Source organism: Danio aesculapii, chromosome 8, assembly GCF_903798145.1.
Source record: "Danio aesculapii chromosome 8, fDanAes4.1, whole genome shotgun sequence".
Classification (NCBI taxonomy): domain Eukaryota; kingdom Metazoa; phylum Chordata; class Actinopteri; order Cypriniformes; family Danionidae; genus Danio; species Danio aesculapii.
The window spans coordinates 5035893-5058410 of NC_079442.1; the positions used below are offsets into that span (position 1 = coordinate 5035893).

General features: G+C 36.4%; 1 protein-coding gene across 2 annotated transcripts in view; it reads left to right on the top strand.

Moving 5' to 3' along the window:
- hnrnpk (heterogeneous nuclear ribonucleoprotein K) overlaps positions 1-19735 on the top strand; it is a 19865-nt gene extending 130 nt beyond the window's left edge. The window contains exons 2-16 of one of the 2 annotated variants that reach the window (XM_056463052.1): positions 3039-3148; positions 4841-4938; positions 5010-5066; positions 5599-5642; positions 9826-9898; positions 12343-12456; positions 12549-12677; positions 12749-13059; positions 15332-15382; positions 15493-15535; positions 16220-16232; positions 17162-17197; positions 17290-17351; positions 17432-17601; positions 18911-19735. In XM_056463052.1, the coding sequence (XP_056319027.1) occupies positions 3091-3148; positions 4841-4938; positions 5010-5066; positions 5599-5642; positions 9826-9898; positions 12343-12456; positions 12549-12677; positions 12749-13059; positions 15332-15382; positions 15493-15535; positions 16220-16232; positions 17162-17197; positions 17290-17351; positions 17432-17601; positions 18911-18941 (1290 nt within the window). In that variant the 5' untranslated portion in view covers positions 3039-3090 and the 3' untranslated portion in view covers positions 18942-19735. The remainder of the gene's footprint in view (positions 1-3038; positions 3149-4840; positions 4939-5009; positions 5067-5598; positions 5643-9825; positions 9899-12342; positions 12457-12548; positions 12678-12748; positions 13060-15331; positions 15383-15492; positions 15536-16219; positions 16233-17161; positions 17198-17289; positions 17352-17431; positions 17602-18910) is intronic. The other variant, XM_056463053.1, reaches the window with a different exon arrangement.
- Positions 19736-22518: the final 2783 nt, after the last annotated feature.

Below are 22518 nucleotides of genomic sequence, written 5' to 3' on the forward strand. Positions count from 1 at the left end.
ATAAAGAGGTTCGTGCTCTAAATTAAGAGTATATATTTTTTTCCGCGTGTACGGTTAATTCTTGCAGTTAGCATTGTTTACTTACGGTATAGTTAGCTTCATCTCTGTTAGCTGAAGGAAGCTAGCATCCGTAATCTTCAATCATTTCCACAGTTTGCTGTGTTTAACTAAAAAAATATTGGTGTTAATATTACTGTTTTATTGATATTTAACACGAGATTACGCTAAACGAGTAACGTTAACGTTATCACTCGTAAAACGATGTTACTTTATGCTAGTTAGCTAGCTCGTTAGCTTCCTGAAACTATTGTTAATTAGCCAGTCAGGCAGCTGATAAGGAAGATGAAGACTTTTGATTACATTTAACAGCAGTTTTGGCTCTCAAAATACAACGGAGTTCAATTTACAGTAAATATTGTTTGGTAAATGGTTTATGAGTATATCTGGCTCGTTTAAACGCTCGGATGCGTTTATGCTACACGCAGATAGGTAGCCCAACAGATTATGAAACGCAACCCAAAGGTAGATTTTATTTTAGCGTGACCTGGAAATGGTTTCTTCCATATTCTGTTTACATTGCAATTCATCGTCTCTGCATCCATAGAGAATATTAACTAATGTTTTGTTTCAGTTTTGTTTTATAACGCATTGATCTCTCTCTTTCTCTATACATATACATACACAGTTAAAGTCAGAATTATTATCCCCCCCCCCCCCCCACCCTTTAATTTTTTTCTTTTTTTAATATTTCCCAAATTTCTTTTGGAGAAAGTCTTACTTGCTTCATTTCAGTTAAAATAAAAGCAGTTTTTAATTTTTTATAAACCATTTTAAGGTCAATATTAGTAGCCCCTATAAGCTGTATAATTTTTGATAGTCTACAGAACAAACCACTGTAATATAGTAATTTGCCTAATTACCCTAACCTAGCTAATTAACCTAGTTAAGCCTTTAAATGTCACTTTAAGCTGTATAGAAGTGTCTTGATAAATATCTAGTCAAATATTATGTACGGTCATGACAAAGATAAAATAAATCAGTTATTAGAAATGAGTTATTAAAAATAAAATAGGGGAAAAAATAAATAGGGGGGCTAATAATTCTGACTTCAACTGTATATATTATGAGAAAAGTGAGAATATACAGTCACAGAACATTATACGCACAGAAGGGGTATATACATCACACATTAACCCTTTGACTGCCCCTATACCAAACTCTGACCATGTTTTTACTGTTTTAAATAAACTGCTAAATAAATCTAAATGTTAAAGTCATTTAAAGAATGACTGTTTTAAATAAGGGTTTACACACAACATTTTTGGTTTACAAAAACAAAATCAAACAAACATCCTGTTGCACTACTAACATTGATTTTGGTTTTCATTCATTCATTTTCTTTTCATCTTAGTCTCTTTATTAATCCGGGATCGCCACAGCGGAATGAACCGCCAACTTATCCAGCTTATGTTTTACGCAGCGGATGCCCTTCCAGCTGCAACCCATCACTGGGACTGATCCATACACACTCATTTACACACACACTACGGACAATTTAGTCTATCCAATTCACCTATACACACAAGTCTTTACATACAAGTCTTTGGACTTGTGGGGGAAACCCACGCGAACATGGGGAGAACATGCAAACTCCACACACAGAATTGCCAGCCCAGCCGAGGTTCGAACCAGCAACCTTCTTGCTGTGAGGCGAACGTGCTACCCACTGCGCCACCGTGCTGCCGATTTTGGTTTTATTAAAGTATTAGTATTCAATTATTTAAAAAATTTAAGTAAATTGGTCTTACACGTCAAATTTTTAGATTTTTCAAACTATATGTATTATGTCCGGTACTTTTACCATCAACCATTTGGTAGAGGCTGATATTTTAGAATTTATGGGATGTGGTGGAAAAAAATGCATTGACTGTGTTAACTAGCGACATTAAGAGTTAAGAAATGCAATCCAAACATTTTTTTTCTTGGTGGGGCAGTTAAAAGAAAAAGATAACATTATTTACAAATTTCAGTTGTTTTTAAAGCTTTTTTTTGTTAAAGAGTTAGAAATAGTTTCAAACTAATACTGCATTTCAGTAATCAAAATATAAAAAAGGGTGTTTTAATTTCTAATTTTAAATTTATGTATATAAAATTGTTAATAAGAAAAGAAGATTGAGGAAATACATTTTCTTTTTTATGTAAAAATTCAAAACATTTTCCCATAGTAAAGAAAAGTTTTATCAACATTCTCATTTACAAAAAGGGAAAAATTCTTTCCAAAGCAAATGGGTATATGCATGGACTTTTAATTTTTAGCCAAGCAGCCCAGGGGCGTTCGGTGAGCTGTCTTTCCATTACAATATTGTCACATTTAAGGTCTTCGCTGCCTGTTAGATATATGATATGAAGTGGGTCTCAGATTGGACAAGAAGCACTGCATTAAATTCTACCCCCCCCCCCTCCATGTTGTTAAAATGTGAGTTTATTTTACCCCAGTTTTTCAATGGAATTTCTGCGCTAGCCTGTTGCTACTGATGGCGCTAGTGGTTACAACAGTCTTTACTGTCTGAGTATAGCAGCTATACAGCACCATAAAAAAAGTCTCAGCCAGACTGATGGAATAAGAAACAAAATAGAATGATTTGTAAAAAGCAAGGATAGAAAAAAATAATTACAGAGACATTATTATTAACATGTACATCTAAGGAAGGAGCCCCATATTTTATCATACATCTTCTGTTTGTGGAATCTAAAAACAGCTTGAGGACAGAAACCATTTCAGCTAACCATTAAAAAAAACAAACAAAAAAAAACTTGGAGGTGTCGTGGATTTCCACTTCCTCAGAATCACTCTCTTGGCCAGCACCATGCCAAACATAAGGGAGAGTTGGTGATGTTTAGGCCATGTTGGTGCCTGGTCTCAACATCCAAACAATGCTAATGTTCATTCTGATGAGATCACTGAAATGATTAAACAAACAGCACACTGTTGGGTCATAACTTTTTGATTAATTTCAACAATTTGTGTTTTCCCTTAGGCATACGTTAGGACAGAGAGGGCTGTTCATCTCCACTAGGCGTAGATAGATAATGGATCCAGAAAACGACCCACAGGAAGAGGAGACTTTCAGCAGCAAAGAGAGTAATGGTAAGATCTAGTAAAAAAAACGACATTAATAGAGGCAATATTCTGAATGATGTTATTACTGAATACTGTCACTGCTCAAACTAAACAAAAATCTTCTTTTCTTTAATATTTAGTTTAATCATGTAAAGCCTGACAACTTCAGTTGTTGATTTTTAAAAATTGTTTTTTTTAAAACAAATTATGAAGAAAAAATCCTGAAAATAAACGGATTAAATAATAAAAAGTATTTATAATAGACACTTAAATAAAACTGTTTGCTTTTTAACTTAATTTACATATAAAAATGTTTTTAAATATTGTATTTTATACATCAATCTGTGAATATTAAGCTCATTAATTAAACTCATAATGAAGACCCGAAGAAGTCTGTTTTCAGCATGCTATTTTTACTTTGTTGTTGTTAAATATTTAACAAATATGATACAGGAGCAGTTAAATTTTTAGCATATGGTTATGTATTGAAATAAAATGTCAGTGTGCACTTGGTTGAGATTTATTTATTAGGGTTGGGTCGATAGACAATGCCGTCATCCATCGCCGATAGAAGTCATGATGCTGAGCCGGCATCATGATCATCCGCCCCCTTTCGCAAACCCGCTCACAAAAAATACACATTTAGGCCCTGTTTCCACTAAATACAGCTTAGTTTTAAAATGGCATTTTAGAACGAAAACGATCCACGTCCACACTGGCGTTTCATCTAGCTTTTCTGAAAAGCCCTCTATCCACACTATACGAGTACCACTTGCCGAAAACGCATCACGTGACCGCTCGCTCGTCTGAGCTCCAGCTCAGCGCATGCTTTGAGCAGTGCATGTCGGACAGTTTATCAAGGATGTCTCACTGTAGTCTCACTATAGTTGTTAAACGTGATATTTAATTAAACTTGTCTCCATCTAACGACTCTTCTGTCTTTTGAATCTATCAGGTAACATGTCACAGCATCAGTACACTTCTTAAGTCTTTCACTTTCACGCTTGTACTTACTAATTTTAGTGATAACCTCAGGTTGGTTCCTGTTGGTTGTGCACCTTTTTTACCAACCAGGTTTTTCGACGCCATTATAAGGACACAGATCACTCTGCCTATTCATGCCAGAGTCCTGCGGGAAAAGTAATTGACGGGTGGTAATTTGTGTGTAACTTCTCTTTATTTATTTATGATTTGGTTATGGGTAAAACAAAGACCACGCGGGTCAGGTAGTTGTAACGGTAGGCTACAAATAATTAATTCGTTATGAATGAATGAATTATTCATGAATAATTAATTCGCCGATGCCAATGACGACGATGCCATCGTCCATCTCGATGTTTCACATAAGACATTGTACGATGCCAATTTGGTCGGCATCGCCCAACCCTTATATATATATATTAAGAATATAATATCTTAATCACTTTTTTTTTGCCTAGCACTAATTATTAATAATTATTTATTTATTATTAATAATAATGGGATAATAACAATTCAGTGCTATTGTCTTAATTTGATCAATTATACATGAGTTATTATTTATTAATATATTATTTAAATTTATAATTTAGCTTAATAATTAATCGATTAAGTAAATGAAACTATACAAAAGGTTTACATTTAGATTTAAGCGTTCAATAATGTAGACTTGGATTTACATCAGTAAAATAATTTTACCACCGTTTTAATGCTTAAAATGGGTGGGAAATGCCATTTCAGGTAAGCGTTCTGCTGATGACTCAGAGGAGGAAAAACCCTATAAGAGATCCCGAAACTCTGACGAAATGGTGGAGCTCAGAATTCTGCTACAGAGCAAAGTAAGTCCTTGAGTTTTTTTATTTTGATAACATTTTTCATATATCCATGCTGGTTTTTTTCTTCTTTACAGAATGCAGGAGCTGTGATTGGAAAGGGTGGGAAAAATATTAAAGCTCTGCGCACAGATGTGAGTACTCTTCTGTTTGGTTTGCAGATTCTTACTTTACCCACTACACTCTGTTGTCAATGGAGCTCAGATGTCTTTAGTGTAGTGGGTTGTATTTTCTATGTTAGTATATGTATTAAAAGCAACAAAACCTGAAAAATAAGTGTATCATAAATACAAATTGAAGCATTTCTGAATCTGTTATCCTGGCTAAAATAGTATATTTGGCCTTGTACATATTCTCATAATCTGTTCCTCTCCTGTTGTCCATTCTCCTCCAACATTATGAGAATTGAAAGTCACACTGAAAGTGTTTCCAATTAAAAAATGTATTCCTCTTCCACTCCCTCTCCCCTTTTCCTTGTTTTTTGTTTTTTATTTTGATTTCTCTGTTTATTTTTGGCCAATTCCCATATTCTGGATCGCCACGTACTGCGTTGCCGCCTGACCTCCTGACTCCCTGGTTGGCCACGCCCATAATCGCGCCCTTCCTATTGGGCGGCTTACTTGATTGACATCCGTGTGCTTGATTGCTTGGCCCCGCCCCCTGCAGTACAATGCCACTGTGTCAGTCCCAGACAGCAGTGGTCCCGAGCGGTACGTGCCACTCAGATACTCCAACCTCCAAGTCATATCAGCTCTGTTACTGCCAATATCAGAACTGTTTTAACTTCCTTTAATGTGCAATCTACTCCCTTACTGCCATGAAACATGAATATGATGCTGCCATAACTCTCAATATGAATTTAAAATGCTGTTGTGCTTTATTCAAATGCCTTTTCTGTCATGTAAGGAAGCCCTTTCCCTCCCTGTTTCCCTCTCCGACATCACAAACTAGCTTTTTTTGTTTTTCTGGGAAACTCCACTGTTTTCATTTTAAAGGTTTCTTGCTAATACAAGGCTGAATTTAGTTATAGAGGGTGAAGGGGCAGCACAGAATTCACTTTCTCCCTTTTGTCTGTTGTATTGTAAGGTTTGACTTTAAAACTTTGCCCCTTCCCTCATCCCCAGTCTGCTCCTCTGTCTCTGCTTTATCTGTCTCTTCTCTCCTGGATCTGGATCTCCTGCTACCTTCATGTACATCTCTGCCCTTCTCTCTCTTTTTCTGCTCTGTCACTTCTCTCTCAGGTCCAGTTTAAACTAATGTGTTTTAGTTTTAAAACGCTTAACATTTGATACCGTTAGAGCTTCCGTCCACACTACCCTAGAGTTGTTGTTGTGGTTGTTTTTTATTTTGTAGAGGCCGTTTTTGTTTGGAATGATGTTGCTTCGTGTCAGTATCAGGGTGTCCGCAGGGTCTTAAAGTCTTAAATTCACTGAAATATTGTCTTGTAGGTTTTAAATAATTTTAAACAAGTTTTAATTTTGCGTTGTCCAAGTAAAGCTGCACAGTCGGGCTGACATCCATCCAATCACCAAGAATACGGCTCAGTAAAACCTTATTTATATATATATATATATATATATATATATATATATATATATATATATATATATATATATATATATATATATATATATATATATATATATATATATATATATATATTTACACACACACACACACAATTTTTTTAAATTATTAAAAAAAATTTATTGCAAGCAGATGCAGTTCACAAAAGCTGTTTGATATCTTACAGCAAATTTACCATTAAGTTCCCTTATCCCCTTAGATTCCTCATGATGATATTGGGACATTATAAAAAATCCTTAGTGTTTAGCCCTGTTTAAGTCTAAAATTTAATTCTTGATGGTCTTTAAAAGTCTTGAAATGGACTTGAAACCTGCAGAATCCCTGCAGTATAGATGTATAGATGTAGGAAAACAGACGTCGGGAAAAAGGAGGCGGGGCTGCTGATATTTCGCTCCCTGATTGGGTCTTTTCTTCAAAAGAACAAAATCAGTGCTGTGTACTCTCGTCTCCAAAACCTAGGGTTCGTTCTTTGTACGTGGATTACTCAATTAGCTGGATTTGGTTATTTAACACGATCCAGGATCGATTTGTTTTTCAAAATAGTAAAGAAAAACATTAAAATATACATATACACACTACCATTACTACAAAAGTTTGGGGTCAGTTTTTTTTATTTTTTATTTTTAAATCATTCTGTTCATCAAGGCAGCATTTATTAAATGTAAAAAGTTTAAATTGTTAAATACTTATTTATTAAATTTTTTTTTATTACTTGTGTGTAGTTTCAAATGAAATTATTATTTCTCTTATTACTATTACCAATAATAATAATTAATATTGGAGTGATTTCTGAAGCATCATGTGACTCTGAAGACTGCAGTAATGAAGCTAAATAAAATTACTGGAATGAATGGTTAAATTAAATTAGAAACTACTTTTGAACAGTTGTTTTATAGTGCAATAACATTTCGCAAATTGTACTGTATTTTTGATTAATTAAATGCAGTCTTGGTGAGCAGGAGAAGCTTATTTTAAAAACCTACTGACCTCAAACCCAAGTGTGTGTACATGTGTGTACATGTGTGTTTATGTATATACCCCACAGCACTCATTTTCGCATGTGTTGTTATTCTGACCTGAAGTGACAAGCGCGTGGATTTCTTGACCATTTACAATGGACTTTGCGCTCACTCTTCCCTGGCATCTCTCGTAACAAGGCGACCATCAAGCATTTTTTTCAGAGGATGACAAATGAACAAACCATTGCTGCAACTTCGATGCAAGTTGATGGGGGAAAAATAAAAAGCTCTGCAGAGTTTGGGTGCGCTGTGTTTGTGTGCGGTAATTAGTCTACTGTTACTGAAATGTGTATATTTTATACAAAGTGTGAAGCAGATTGGTTAGTTCTACTTAAATGAATTGCAGTGCGCTCATGGCATTTGGAAAAATTCAGATGGTTTTTAACTAGTTGCGGCTGGAAAATGTGTGTGGTTCTCCTGCACGCCACTTGCACAACATGTACGCGTCGCACCCATATGCGCGTTGTGCATTGGAAATGACAAACTTGCACCCTAAACTTGACACTGCTTCCAATGCGCGTACTTAGCAGCCATGTTTTAATAAAACTATAGCGCTTCATAACGAAACTACATTTCAAATGTTTTTTTATCGATATTGCCAATTGTGTTTGATCAATAAATATAGATACCGATTTTTATCGCCTAGCCCTACTTCTGACACACGTGCAAAGCATAAATAAAGCAGCGTTTAGTACATTTGTTACTCACTACGGTGGGATTCGATTCTGCAAATACGTCGGATAATCTAATAATTTATATTGTTTGCAAATATTTGAGAAATTGTAGTGTTGTAAAATTACAGCCGGCCTCTTTGTGTACCATCTTGACCTGAATTAATTACTTGCTACGTCACTTCACTACATCACACTCTGAATAACCAGTCAGAACGCTCTCTTCAGCTGAGGACCCGACGCCAATTTAACATGCTGAATCTGGCCAACGAAATCCAAACCGACACACCAAACCAAATAGCCCAGTGATCTCAAACTCAATTCCTGGAGGGCCACAGCTCTGTAGATTTTAGCTCCAACCACCTCCAACTCACACCTGCTTAGTAGTCTCTGGGGCTGTTTCCCAATTCCAAGAATGCAGTGAACGGACTTGCGTTCTTGTGGAGACCGGTCTTGCCAGGTGTCCTCAAAAGAACGAACTCAGGAGACCACGAGAACAGAGAATGCGTCCTTTGAGAAATGAGATGCTGCGTTCTTCCTGATGGTCACGTGACCTTCACGCGTTTTTTAATGGAAAATTATTTAAACATTCAGCATTCATACAATGATTTATTGTTTTTCCCCTTATACAATAATATGCATAAACACATTATAAATATACGTTGCGCAATATAAATAAAACCGATTTTAATACAAATTTCAGCAAATAAACACCCTTAATGTGTTTATTCCTTTATTAAGATGTCCATGGTAATGTTTACTTTCCCCCGTCTCATTTAGGGAAACTCCTGAGATAAATAAGTTATGTCTCTGAACTTCAATAATAAATCTAAATAAAATGCTACGCTTCCCACCTCCAGTCGCAATGACTTCTGGGACTTCTAGTGCGAGATCACTGATCAAGTCTGCAATGGTGCGTCCACAATATCAAGAACACTTCCGGGAAATTTGGCAGCTGATGATGACGTTACACGAGAACACGAAGACGCAAGACTGCGTAGGAATGCATATTGAGTAATGGCCTAGTAGTCTTGAACACCTTGATTACTTGGATCAGCTGTGTTTGATTAGGGTTGGAGCAAAACTGTGCAGAGCTGCTGTCCATCAGGAATCCAGATGAGACCCATGAACTAGCCTAACCAACAGCCTGACAAAGCCCAACGGCCGACAGTCGGCTTGGTGTGTCTTGGCCCAAATAGTTTGGCTTTTTGTTAATTTGGCAGGTGTGTGTGGTCATATGATTATGTTTTCAGCGGGATAGTGGGGATGGAGATCTTTTCAGAAACGCTAGAAAAGATGCTAGTTTGGATGTGGATCGTTTTCAGACTTTAAAACTAAAACACATTAGTGTAAATGTGGTCTCAGTCTTTAGCTCTGGCAATCACCCTACAAATCTGACCTTCCCTGTTTCTTGACATTTCAGCAACAGGAAGGAGCTTCAGTTTGTTTTTCTGTCTCCTCTTTGATTAAGAGTTGACTCTCTCTGGGGTCTGCTTTCTTTCTTTTCTCACATTTAATTGCACCAACAAAAGCACTGATTGATTTCTTCAGGCAATTTTAATGTCTAATATCAGCTTCTTTCTTCTCGTGGGATGCGATTTTGATCACTTTTACAGAATCCTAAGCGTCAGTGCCGATATTCCTACGGTGGCTGAGATATTGCTGAAGATCATACCTACTCTTGAAGAGGTAAGATTTTCTTTTTTTTCACAGTTTGTGAATTATACGGGAGTATTAGTGGAGGATAGAGCAAAAAATTTGAGTAACCACCACATATACAGTCAATCACATTATCAGTTTTTTGTCTATAGTTTAGTAAATGCTAATAAAATATCCTGATAATGTCAGATAACTTTGATAGGATACAGAATGTAACGGACTATAACAATTAGCCAAATAATTCTGACGTCTTTTAGTATAACAATATTTACACAATTATGAGTATGTGCGTTAACATTTGTTATAAGAGATCAACCTGACTTCATTGTAAACCCTCTGAAATCTTGTTTTGGTCATTATAAGACGCCTTAATCTTTTCAGTATTAGTGTTATATTATTAATACCTCCAGAATAATCGAATACTCTGCGTCTCACGCCTTCAAACGTCACCACACGGTCATTGCTTGTCACCATTGTCTTCTGAGGCACAAGTCATTTATTAAATAAGGAAAACATTCATGCAGCTTCTCCTACCACAGTAAATTCGGTTTTTACTTTTGATATTTAGCACCAGATTATCAGGAAGTGACAATTTAGTTCTCTTTGACTCGTATGAAAATTTTATGCAATATTTCAGTTTTGCGCATAAATTTAATTCACATTTTTGGATGGAAACTAAGGAATAGCTAGTGACAGCTTGCAGTCTGCTGTTATTCAGATTCAACTACTTCACTCTCTGTTGCTTTTTTGTCCACTGTATTTAGGATTTTGGGGTATAATTGTCACAGTTTGCTATTCTCACTTAAATAAATGAACTAATTGAGGTGAAGTTGGTTTTATATTCGGACATTCTCCTTAATAAAATTATTTTAGAAAAGTATTATTTGCCAATTCTAAATGGGAAAAACAAGTTAGCAGCCAATGCCCATCAAAGTAACTGTCAATTAAATAGTGCTAATGTTGTTTTAAAGTAATTTAAATGCGATTTCAGACCCAATATTCAGATTAGTGTGGTAAACCATATTAGGATAATTAAATGTGGGATAAACTAATGTGGGAATATAAAGCCAACTTTGCCTCAATAATGAACTATAGTGTCCTGAACCCACTAGTAAAAAATAAATAAATTTAATTATAGCTGGCGTGTGAATATTTTTTTTATACACACAATGAATGTATAATTCCAGCGAAACTGAATGTGGTTTTACATGTTTTAGTTTAAATCAGTGAATTGTTTACTGCATACTCACTCTGAACAGATCGTTTGAATCAGTGAGATGTTTACTCAGATGTCTGTCTGATTCACAAATGAATTGTTCAGTGCAATTTGTGAACTGATTTAACAGGTTAACTGATAAAATGGTTCACAATTTAAACACCATCCCGTCTGTTGAGGAAGACATGTACACTACCTGACAAAAGTCTTGTTGTCGATCTCAGTTGCGAAAGCAACAAATAATAATTTGACTTCTAGTTGATGATTTGGAAAAGTGGCAGAAGGTAGATTTTTTTTCCATGAGTCATCTGTTGAACTGCATCCCAATCATTACCAATACTGCAGAAGACCTATTGGATCCCACATGGACCCAAGAGTCTCAAAGAAACCAGTCAAGTTTGGTGAAGGAAAAATCATGGTTTAGGGTTACATTCAGTATGGGGGCATATGAGAGATCTGCAGAGTAGATGGCACCATCAACAGCCTGAGGTATCAAGACATTTGTGCTGCCCATTACATTACAAACCACAGGAGAGGACAAATTCTCCAGCAGGATAGCGCTCCTTCTCATACTTCAGCCTCCACATCAAAGTTCCAGAAAGCAAAGAAGGCCAAGGGGCTCCAGCATTGGCCAGCCCAGTCAGCAGACATGAACATTATTGAGCATGTCTAGGGTAAAATGGAAGAGGCATTGAAGATGAATCCAAAGAATCTTGATAAACTCTGGGAGTCCTGCAAGAACGCTTTCTTTGCCATTCCAGATGACTTTATTAATAAGTGATTTGAGTCATTGCAGAGATGTATGGATGCAGTCCTCCAGGCTCATGATGGAGTCAGACACAATATTAATTCTGTTTCCACTGCAGCATGACGACATATTCTATACTGGACATTATTTCTGTTAAGTGACGAGACTTTTGTCTAAGCAAAGTCAGACCTTACTGTCCTAATTAAATCATTAAAAATCAAGCCATGTTCATATTTTATTTTGGTCAAATAAGCGTAATCTAGAGGCCTTTGCCTTTCATATAAGCCACTTCTGATACCAAATGATCATCTAGGAGTCAAGTTATTATTTGTTGTTCCTAAAACTTGCATAAGCCACAAGACTTTTGTCAGGTAGTGTATATCTATCTGCATCTTTTTAAAAGCTTGATTACTCTTTAAAAAAAAAGAATTGTCAAACGTTATTTTTTGAAACTATGCTGCAGATGTTGCATGCATGACATTAATTCTCCTCTCTAATTGGTTTGAGCAGTATCAGCATCACAAAGGTGTGGACTTTGACTGTGAACTGAGGCTCCTCATTCATCAGAGCTTAGCTGGCAGCATCATTGGACTAAAAGGAGCTAAGATTAAGGAACTGCGTGACGTAAGATAAGAATTCAGTATATGAAAGTTATATTTTGTATAGCTGATGTTGTCTTAGTCGATCAAATAACACATTACATGCTTCTGTTCCAGAGCACCCAGACCACCATCAAACTCTTTCAGGAGTGCTGCCCTCAGTCCACTGACCGTGTGGTGCTGGTGGGGGGCAAAGCAGAGCGGGTGGTGCAGTGCATTAAAACCATGCTCGAACTCATCGTGGAGGTCAGATTGATATCATTTGACTCCTGGTTTTCTTGTTGAACATGTTTCTAATTAGCTCTTTCTCTTTCCAGGCTCCCATTAAAGGTCGTGCTCAGCAGTATGACCCTAACTTTTACGATGAGACGTACGACTATGGCGGCTTCGGTGTGATGTATGAAGAGCGGGGCCGTCGGCCTATGGGAGGCTTCTCTTCGAGGGGGCGCAGCAGCGGCGGTGGCTTTGATCGGATGCCCTCTGGCGGTCGTGGCGGCGGACACCACATGCAGAGCAGGAGAGACTATGATGACATCAGCCCACGCAGGGGCCCACCTCCATCACAGAGAGGAGGAGGAAGAGGACCTCGTCCTCCACGAAATATGGGACCCCCACACCACAGGAGAAGGTCAGACACTTTGATAAATGTACGGGAGGGAAATAAGTATTGAACACGTTGTCATGTTTTTTCTTGGGAATAATATTTCTAAAGAAGCTGTTGACATGAAATAGAATCAGATTTAGGTAAAAACAAACAATACAAACCTAAAAATTAAACAAAACAACAAAAATCTTAAAATTTGTAAATGACAATGAAATGACACAAGGAGAAAGAGCTGAACTACTAAAAAAGGTTTAATACTTTAATGTAAAAAGCTTTATTGGTGATAGCCGCTTAAAGATGCCTCTCATATGAAGTATGAAGTCACATTAATTGCTCAGACTTTAACAGTTTAGAAATCTTGATGGTTCTGTGGGTCTCGTCTATCAGATCTGATCTTTATTTTGTGTTTTCTATTGGGTTCAGTTCAGGTGATTGGCTGGGCCATTCTACAGCTTGATTTTTCTTTCTCTGAAAGCATTTGAGAGTAGGCATGGGCCGGTATAAGGTTCTGTATAATAACCTTGGATAAAAATATAACAGTTTCACGGTATTGAGATTACTGCTCTAAAATATTTTGGATCAGTAAACATGTCAGGCTAAATAATTCATTAAAAAACTAAAAAAATGTTAAAAAAAAAAAAAAAACTTGTACCTTAGGACCGGTATAGCAGAAAAATGTTGACCGTTTTAAAACCTTGACTTTTCCAAACCGCGGTATACCTTGAACACAGTTATCATCCCATGCCTATTTGAGAGTTTCCTTGGCTGTGTTTTGGATCTTTGTCGTGCTGAAATGTCCACCCTGGGTTCATCTTCATCATACTGCTAATGTAGATGTTAGACTGAAGCAGCTGATATTCATTTACACTGATGAAGGGCAGAGGGTTGCTGAAGAACTACTGAGAGATTTTAGCTGCTGTCTGGGCTTTCAATGCCTTCCTACAGCTCCCTTTCTTCATGTGTTCAAAGTATTTTTTTAAATCATTCAGTGATGTATTTTTCTCTTTGTCACTTCATTCTAATATACTTGTAAACTAATTACATTTGTTTTCTTTGCATTTATGGATTTTTTTGTTTGTTACCAATATCCAAGGAAATATTCAAGTCAACAACACCTTTAGAAATATGAGAAAAATGGTGATGTTTAATACTTCCCCCACTGTATATGATTCTTTTCAGAAATGCATTTAATTTTCAATCCATTTTCTTAACACTAGATTGATCGACTACAAAAGTATAATATTGCTAATTGCTTAAATGTGATGGAGAACCCTTGATTCTGATACTAAATATTGCAGGGTGTCCTTAAAAAGTATTAAAAGTTGATAAATCAATTATGAGAAAATTAAGGCCTAAAAAATGTATTTAAAAAGTCTTAATCATGTTTTTACGACGTCGTAAGTTTTGTTCAAGCGTTGTCCAAAGTGTTTGACTCCAAAAAAGCATAAATATATTTATTTTCCTCCTAATATTAACAACTGCGTACTCCATCTACACGATTGGTTTGTGCTGGGGTGCGTCCAGCCAAGTTCCTCTGTCCGGTGATTCGCCAAATGTAGCGAAACCATAGAGCGAAACAGACAGAATATAGGGAAAATGTAAGTTTGCATACTCCTGGTTGGAGAAAGACGAGTTTAAACAGTGGCAGAAGCCTGTCGCTAAAAACAACCGCGTAATTTATTCTTTCAAGCTTTGTTTCTTCCGAGCTCATCTGAGTTCTGTTGCACGATTGTGCGCCATTGATTTATTAAACTACAACTGTTTATTAAGTTAAGGTTTGATACTGATTAGAACTTGAAGTGGCGATGAGGTCTTAAAATATTCTGAGAAGGTCTTTAAAAAGTCTTAAAAAGGTATTGAAATTGCCTTTAGTATTCCTACACACCCTGTATTGCATTTTAAAATTCAAAAATCCAATACGGTGCATCCTCTGTACAGAAATAAATGAACGTTAATGAAAGATGTTCAGTTTAAACAGAGTACTGACATCTCACTGTCTGAATTTTGTAATGTACTTTGACCAACCCACACAATATATCATTTTAGACTACTAGAAATGTAATTAAGTCACTTCAATTCAGAAAAAAAGAGTACAAAGCAGAGAATAAGCGCCTATATTCCAATTCAAAAGTGCAAGTAAACGGAAAAAATCAGCCTTTAATCACAAACTAAAAAGAAAGCTAGAGTTTTTTTTAAATGGCGTCTATACCTTTTAAATAAATCACTTGGTGTGTTTTATCTTGACATATTATTAAAAGGCATTTTATGGATACGCTGTATGTTTGTATCATTGCAGTGATGACCAGTATTACAGCTCTCAGCGTGGCCACATGGATGAGCGGCGGCAGTAAGTTCTACATCTTCTTTGTTTTCCTTATTATCAGCCAAATTTTTATGTTCTAACAGGATGGTATTGATTGTATGCCATATTTATTGCCTTGCTTTTTTTTTCTCCAGTGGAGAACGGCGAGGACGTAATGACCGTTATGGAGGCAGCATGGTCAGTATTTAGTCTTTAGTCATTTTTATTATCTTTACTTCAGTTTCAATACATCACCCACAAAACATCTTTGTGAATCACTTTCAGTAGGTGGGTTTCCATAACTCTGTTAGTGTCCATTTTGAATTATCGCATAAGAAACGAGTGACAGAAATGCCAAATCTCAAATAAAATTCCCTAGTTTTCAGAAAATGGACAAAAGGAGACCCATTTGATGAAAACAAATCATTTTTTCTGGCTGCACGATATAGAAAAATCTGACATTGCGATGTTTTATTTTTCTACGATATTTATTGCGATATTGAATATATAATTTCACCAGATGTCTATTTGGAAATAATTCATAATTCAAAGACACTAATATTTTAACTATTAATTAAAAATTCATCACTGTCTGGCCATCGGATATTAGGCATGGTTATATATATATTGCGGTCATGATTTTTGAAAGTATTGCAGCACTTTGTAAACGTTTATTATTGCCGTTTGTTAGTCTCCCATACAGTTTGATATAGCGCTTGGATCTGGAAACCACTTTGCGTGAAGTCACACTTAATGCGAAGCAGATGATGTTTACTTTGTAGCCAATATGGATATAAAGAGACAGACATGTTGTTTTCTGAACGTTGACATGATTTGAATTTGATTCTCACATTTTGTGTTCTGTTCTCTGTTACTTTGCAGAATGATGGATATGGTAAGTTTTCCCTAATATATATATTTGCATACTCTTACTTAGAATATAATTGTTTTGATGTTTTAGTTTATTTATTAATTTTAGTTTATTAATTAATTTTTAAGGATGTTTAGGGGTGGATTTATCTAAAATATCCACCAAGCAATTAAATATATTCTCTTATCCCATCTTTAACTTTTAACATCTCTTTAGGGCAGGGGTGCCCAAACTTGCTCCTGTGTCATCTTGAACACTTTCAGTGCTTCCACATGTGCATACTGCATTTCCTCCCAGCAGGCACAATGTAATAAGACTGTAATATTAGGTTAGATTTAGTTTGTGATGTTGGGTGACCAAAATTCAACGTCTAGCCAACGTCTACGGTCATTTTTTTGACGTCCAATAATGACATTAAATGACGTTGATGTTTGGTTTTTTTCTTGTTGCGATGGTAAGTGACCAAAATCCAACGTTGAGCCAAATCATATTGAAGTCAAATACTGACATTTAGTTGTCAGGTATAGCAACCAAAATCCAACATCTGATAGACGTCATAGTGGTAACATCAAGCTGTGACATCATTAGACGTTGATATTTGGCTCCTTTTAGGTTGTGTTGGAAAGTGACCAAAATGCAACGTCTGTCCAAAGTTGGAAACTGACGTCAACTCGATGTTCATTTCATTCTCTTTTTTCATCAGACCTTTTTGGTGGTCTCTAGTGTACCTAGAAAAAGCTTGATTAGCTGGTTCAAGTGTGCCTAATGAGCATTGGAACCAAACTCTGCTGGACATCGGCCCTCCAGGACTGTGTTTGGGCACCTCTGATCTAGATTTAAATATTTACCATGTAAATTACATTTAATCAGTTTTTTTGGCATTGAGAAGACAAAAGAGTGGCCCAATTGACCCAAATCCAGTAAACATTATTAACTTCTTCCCCTTAAATCAGATAATAATTCATCTTGGGATTCCTCCTATCAGTCTGGTAAGTGTTTCATCCTGTTGGGCCAGCTGTTTTGTCGTGTCCAGTCGTAAACCTCTCATTTTAACATATTTGTACTGTCTCTATGTGCTCAGGTGGAAGGAGCAGTTACAGTGACGGTCCTGTGATCACCACACAAGTGACTATTCCTAAAGATGTGAGTTAATCATTTACAACCACACCTACTACAGTTCACTCATGAATCGCATATTTACGTGCATCTGCTGTGATTCTCAGCTGGCGGGATCCATCATTGGTAAAGGAGGACAGAGGATCAAGCAGATTCGCCACGAGTCTGGAGCATCAATCAAAATCGACGAGCCCCTCCAGGGTTCAGAGGATCGCATCATCACCATCACAGGAACCCAAGACCAGATCCAGAACGCTCAGTACCTGTTACAGAACAGGTATGATGTTCATTCAGTTCATTTCACTGAGAAGATTTCATGCAATTTGTGCATGTGTGTGTGTGTGAAAACGTAAGATTCTGTAGTGCATTCATTATTGTTTAAGGCCATTTAGTGATTTCAGTCAACATATAGGCATGCTGTCTAATCCAGTGGTATAAACATAAACAAAGACCACTGATCGCACACTTACCAAATCTGTAGAGACAGGACAATCAACACAAACTGGAACCGCGTCTTTTTAAAAAGGAGACGAGCAGCAAATTTCACCATTTCCAGATGAGAAAAGCTCTCGGGTAAAAAATGTTCCATACAAACGTATTTCTGTCGCATGTTCACAGCTCTCATTGCAGGGAATAGAAAACAAACAATTCTTCTTCTTCCACTTGATTTAATTACGGTTAGCAACACAACATGGCATCTCTCTGCCGTCTGAACACTGTAACGGGTAAAAACAGTCATCGAAGCTATCATGCATATTAATGAAGCTTCACAATAGAGCGCGCTGATTGGTTTGAACCAAGTCTTTCTCATGAATTAATGCTGCACACTCAAACGGGTCATGTTGTACTGTCCGGTACAGACACCCCTCTACACGTTGGAATTCACACAAGGATCTAATCGCCGTGACGCAGCTTCAAAATTTATTTTCAAAACAGAAGAACGAATTTGCTCGAAATAACGCAAAAATTGTTTTTTTTTTTTTTGTGAAATATATGTGTCCTAATAGTGTTTTTAGCAGCGTGGGACATATATGACTGTCAACAGCTCAAAATATGTGTTTTGGTGTTTCGTGACCCTTTAAAAATGTTATGTTTTAATAATATTAATAATAATAATAATAATACATTTTATTTATAATGCGTTTTTCTCAGTCCCAAAGCGCTAACAGAGATACAAGGCAAACAAGCAGAACAATAAAAACAGTCAAAAAATAAAAGACCACAATAAAATATGAACGATTAATACAATTGGATGAAAAAATTAACAATTTTAAAATTAAGTTAAAAGCAAAGGTAAAAAGGTGAGTCTTAAGAAGTTTCTTAAAACATTGCAGAGAAACAGCATTCCTGATGCTGGTGGGTAGGCCATTCCATAACTTAGGCGCACTGTACGAAAAAGCACGACCACCCAAAGTCTTCAGTTTACAGTTTTAGAAATGTTGTTTCCTTTAAACCAAGATTATTGAGAACAATATTCGGGGGGGGCTAATAATTCTGACTTCAACTGTTGTGCCTTTTAAATATTGGCACGTTTGGTTTGTTTGGGCTGCTTTCTAAAGTTCTCTCCTGCTTGTTGTGTCCATCAGCGCTCTTCACCTCTTGGGGCGCCAGAACTAAGCAGTCCACGTTTCTCAGGATCCTCCATCCAGCTGCAGCTCAACACCACCTTTACCACAGTCAAACCAGCCCCAGTCTCCGCCTGTCCTTCATTGTGGATTTTGTGGGATCGTTCTTTCATTTTTCTTGATTTGTTTTTATAAATCTTCATTTTATATGGGCCAACTTTCACTTCACTCAACCTGTATGAGCAGATGCCGGCTTTTCAACAGGACGATGTTATTGTTGTTGGTTTTTTCCCCCTTTCAGAGTGAATGTTTTGTGAGTTACGAATAAGTTTTCCACTATTCATGTACCTTGATCCAGAATGTACACGTTTGCTCTCTCTTCATTAAATTGAATTAGGTAGAGAAGGAAATGTAAATATCCAGTGATACTATGGCAGATGAATACTATGGACATACAGTATGAATATAACCTTTACACTCTCTCTGTTCCACATGTGTGTGTTTCCTCAGAAATACAGATATTTTCTCTAGGTACTGAAGGCTTGCAGTACTTTTTGTATGTCTTCTCTCCTGTCTGTTTGCTGGGTTGTAAAATCTAGTGTTCAAATTCTCTACCTCCGCTGTTTGTTTTGTAGGTAATCCTGCATCCCTTTTCTTTTTTAAAAGACAACTTAAGTGGATTTTGAAGTTTTAGACTATATTTGTGTCGGAGCAGGACCGTAATTCTCACTCTCCCTTTCTTTATTTTTATCTTTATTTTTTTACTCAAATTTGTCTCAAGTTCTTCAGCCAGGCACATTTGTAGAGTTTGTCATTTATCTGAATTAATAAAAGAATTGCCATTTTTTTCAGTGTTGTGTGATTAATACTGCCTATTATTTATAAGGAAAATTTCCAACATGAGTTTTGGTTTATATATGATTTTCACCATTATATAGTTTTACAGTCATTTCAAAGGTATAGTTTAAAATATGCAATGGGTGGCAAAATAATAAAAGTTAATAAAATATATATATGTGTGTATTTATCCACTCACCGGCCACTTTATTAGGTACACCTTTTCATTTGCTCGTTAACGCAAGTTTGTAATCAGCCAATCACATGGCAGCAACTCAATGCATTCAGGAATGTAGACATGGTCAAGACGATCTGCTGCAGTTCAAACTGAGCATCAGAATGGGGAAGAAAGTGGATTTAAGTGACTTTGAACGTGGCATGGTTGTTGGTGCCAGACGGGCTGGTCTGAGTATTTCAGAAACTGCTGATCTACTGGGATTTTCAAGCACAACCATCTCTAGGGTTTAAAGAGAATGGTCTAAAAAAGAGAAAATATCCAGCGAGCGCAAATGTCTTTTTGATGTCAAAGGAGAATGGCCAGACTGGTTCCAGCCAGAGGCGCAAAAAGGGGGTATGCAGTATATGCGTCGCATAGGGGCGCCACACATGGGGGGGCGCCATTGTGCCAAAACGATTTTCGAAATTATCCTTATTAAAAGTTTCAAATAACAAAAAGAAATAAATATGTTTTGTTAAAAATGTTTTATTTTGCATTTTATGCGAGTATAATATTGTATTTTATTAAATAAAAAATTATACCATGAGTTGCATACGTTGGCACACACGTTTTAATTCCAAATAATTTAATACAATAACATGCAGTCACACAGCCAAGTTTAAAGTGCTCATGTAGACGTAACTTTAGATTTTTTACATTTTTATCAAAATAAACTGTCAAATCATACATACAGTCCAATTTGAACTTGAACCCGCATACCCCTCAGTAAATGTGTAGTTGCGCCCCTAGTTCCAGCTTATAGAAAGGCAACAGTAAACCAAACAACCACTTGCTATAACTGAGGTCTGCAGAAGAGCATCTCTGAACGCACAACACGTCCAACCTTGAGGCAAATGGGCTACAGCAGCAGAAGACCACACCGGGTGCCACTTCTGTCAGCTAAGAACAGAAAACAGGCTTCAATTATTTTCTTGGCACACTTTGGGCCCATCATTACCAATTGAGCATCATGTCAACGTCACAGCCTACCTGAGTATTGTTTCTGACCATGTCCATCCCTTTAAAAACACAGTGTACCCATCTTCTTATGGCTACTTCCAGAAGGATAACGCACCAGAGTCACCAGGTCTCAATCCAAAAGAGCACCTTTGGGATGTGGTAGAACGGGAAATTGGCATCATGGATGTGCAGCTCACAAATCTGCAGCAACTCTGATGCTATCATGTCAATATTGACCCAAATCTCTGAGGAATATTTCCAGTACCCTGTTGAATCTATGCCACAAAGGATTAAGGCAGTTCTAAAGGCAAAAGGGGGTTCAACCCGGTACTAGAAAGGTGTACCTAATAAAGTGGCCGGTATGTGTGTATATTAATATATACATACAAAATATTTCACGTTTTCAAAAAGTCCAGATATTTTTTTTCCAAATATAATTATCTCAAATCTCATTTCATGGTTTATAATTAATGTCAACGAATCAAGTAGTATATTAGACAATCTCAGTAATGATAATGCATATAAAGGCTAAATATAACTATTAAAAAACGTATTATTCTGTCTTCTCTCCGCATCAATTCAAACTATAGGTATTCTTCAGGTGTTTTTGGACTTTGGAAAAGAGTAATCTTTATGTCTTCACACTTTGTGTCCGATAGAGAAGTTTGTAATTTTCAGGTCACACTTTAAGGTACAATTCTATTAACCATTACATTTGACTTTTGCCTTAATGAACTTCTAATTAGATGTACAATAAGATCACACAGACAATAAACAGCCAACATATTAATAATAGGTAGTTAATAAGCTGGTAATTAATAGTTAAACTAAAGTCTTATTACCCATATTGATGCACAATGCATATTGATTACACACAAACAGATTTCTTTTCATTTGTGATAGGCTACTTATTTTAATGTAGTCTCCAAAACTGACTGTCTTGTCTTTTACTTAGTTTTTGAGCACTTTTAATGCCTTAAAATTATTTGATTTGCAATTCATTAAATATAAATATCAGCCACAAGTAGCACACAGGAGAATTTCTTTTTTAATTTTGATCTAATATAGGACATATCTGTTATACACTATGTAGGTTGTTATATAACGATATCTTAAAAACGTTCAGACACTTGAACCTGTTACAGTATGGCCTACATCTTGTCCTGCACTCTCATATTGCTTTGTATCCAAATGACATCTGACATTTTTGCACTTTGGTCAGCAGTAATCTTTATTCCTTCACAGCTTGTTTAAATACGGTCTGACACGGTTTTCAGCATGTTTCATATAGCAATCACTTGGACAGGTGTTAAAAAGTGTGAGATAATAGATATTGGACATCATTATTCCACATAAACATGTTACATAAAGTCTGACAGTCATGGCTAAGTATAAAAGACATGATTTCTGAACACACATCGAGGGATATACTGCTAAAATAGGTTTGTAATTTAAAAATTAATTGTGAACTTGAAGCAGGGGTGCCCAAACTCGGTCCTGGAGGTCCGGTGTCCTGCATAGTTTAGCTCCAACTTGCCTCAACACACCTGCCTGGAAGTTTCTAGGATACCCAGATAGAGCTTGATTAGCTGATTCAGGTGTGTTTAATTGTGGT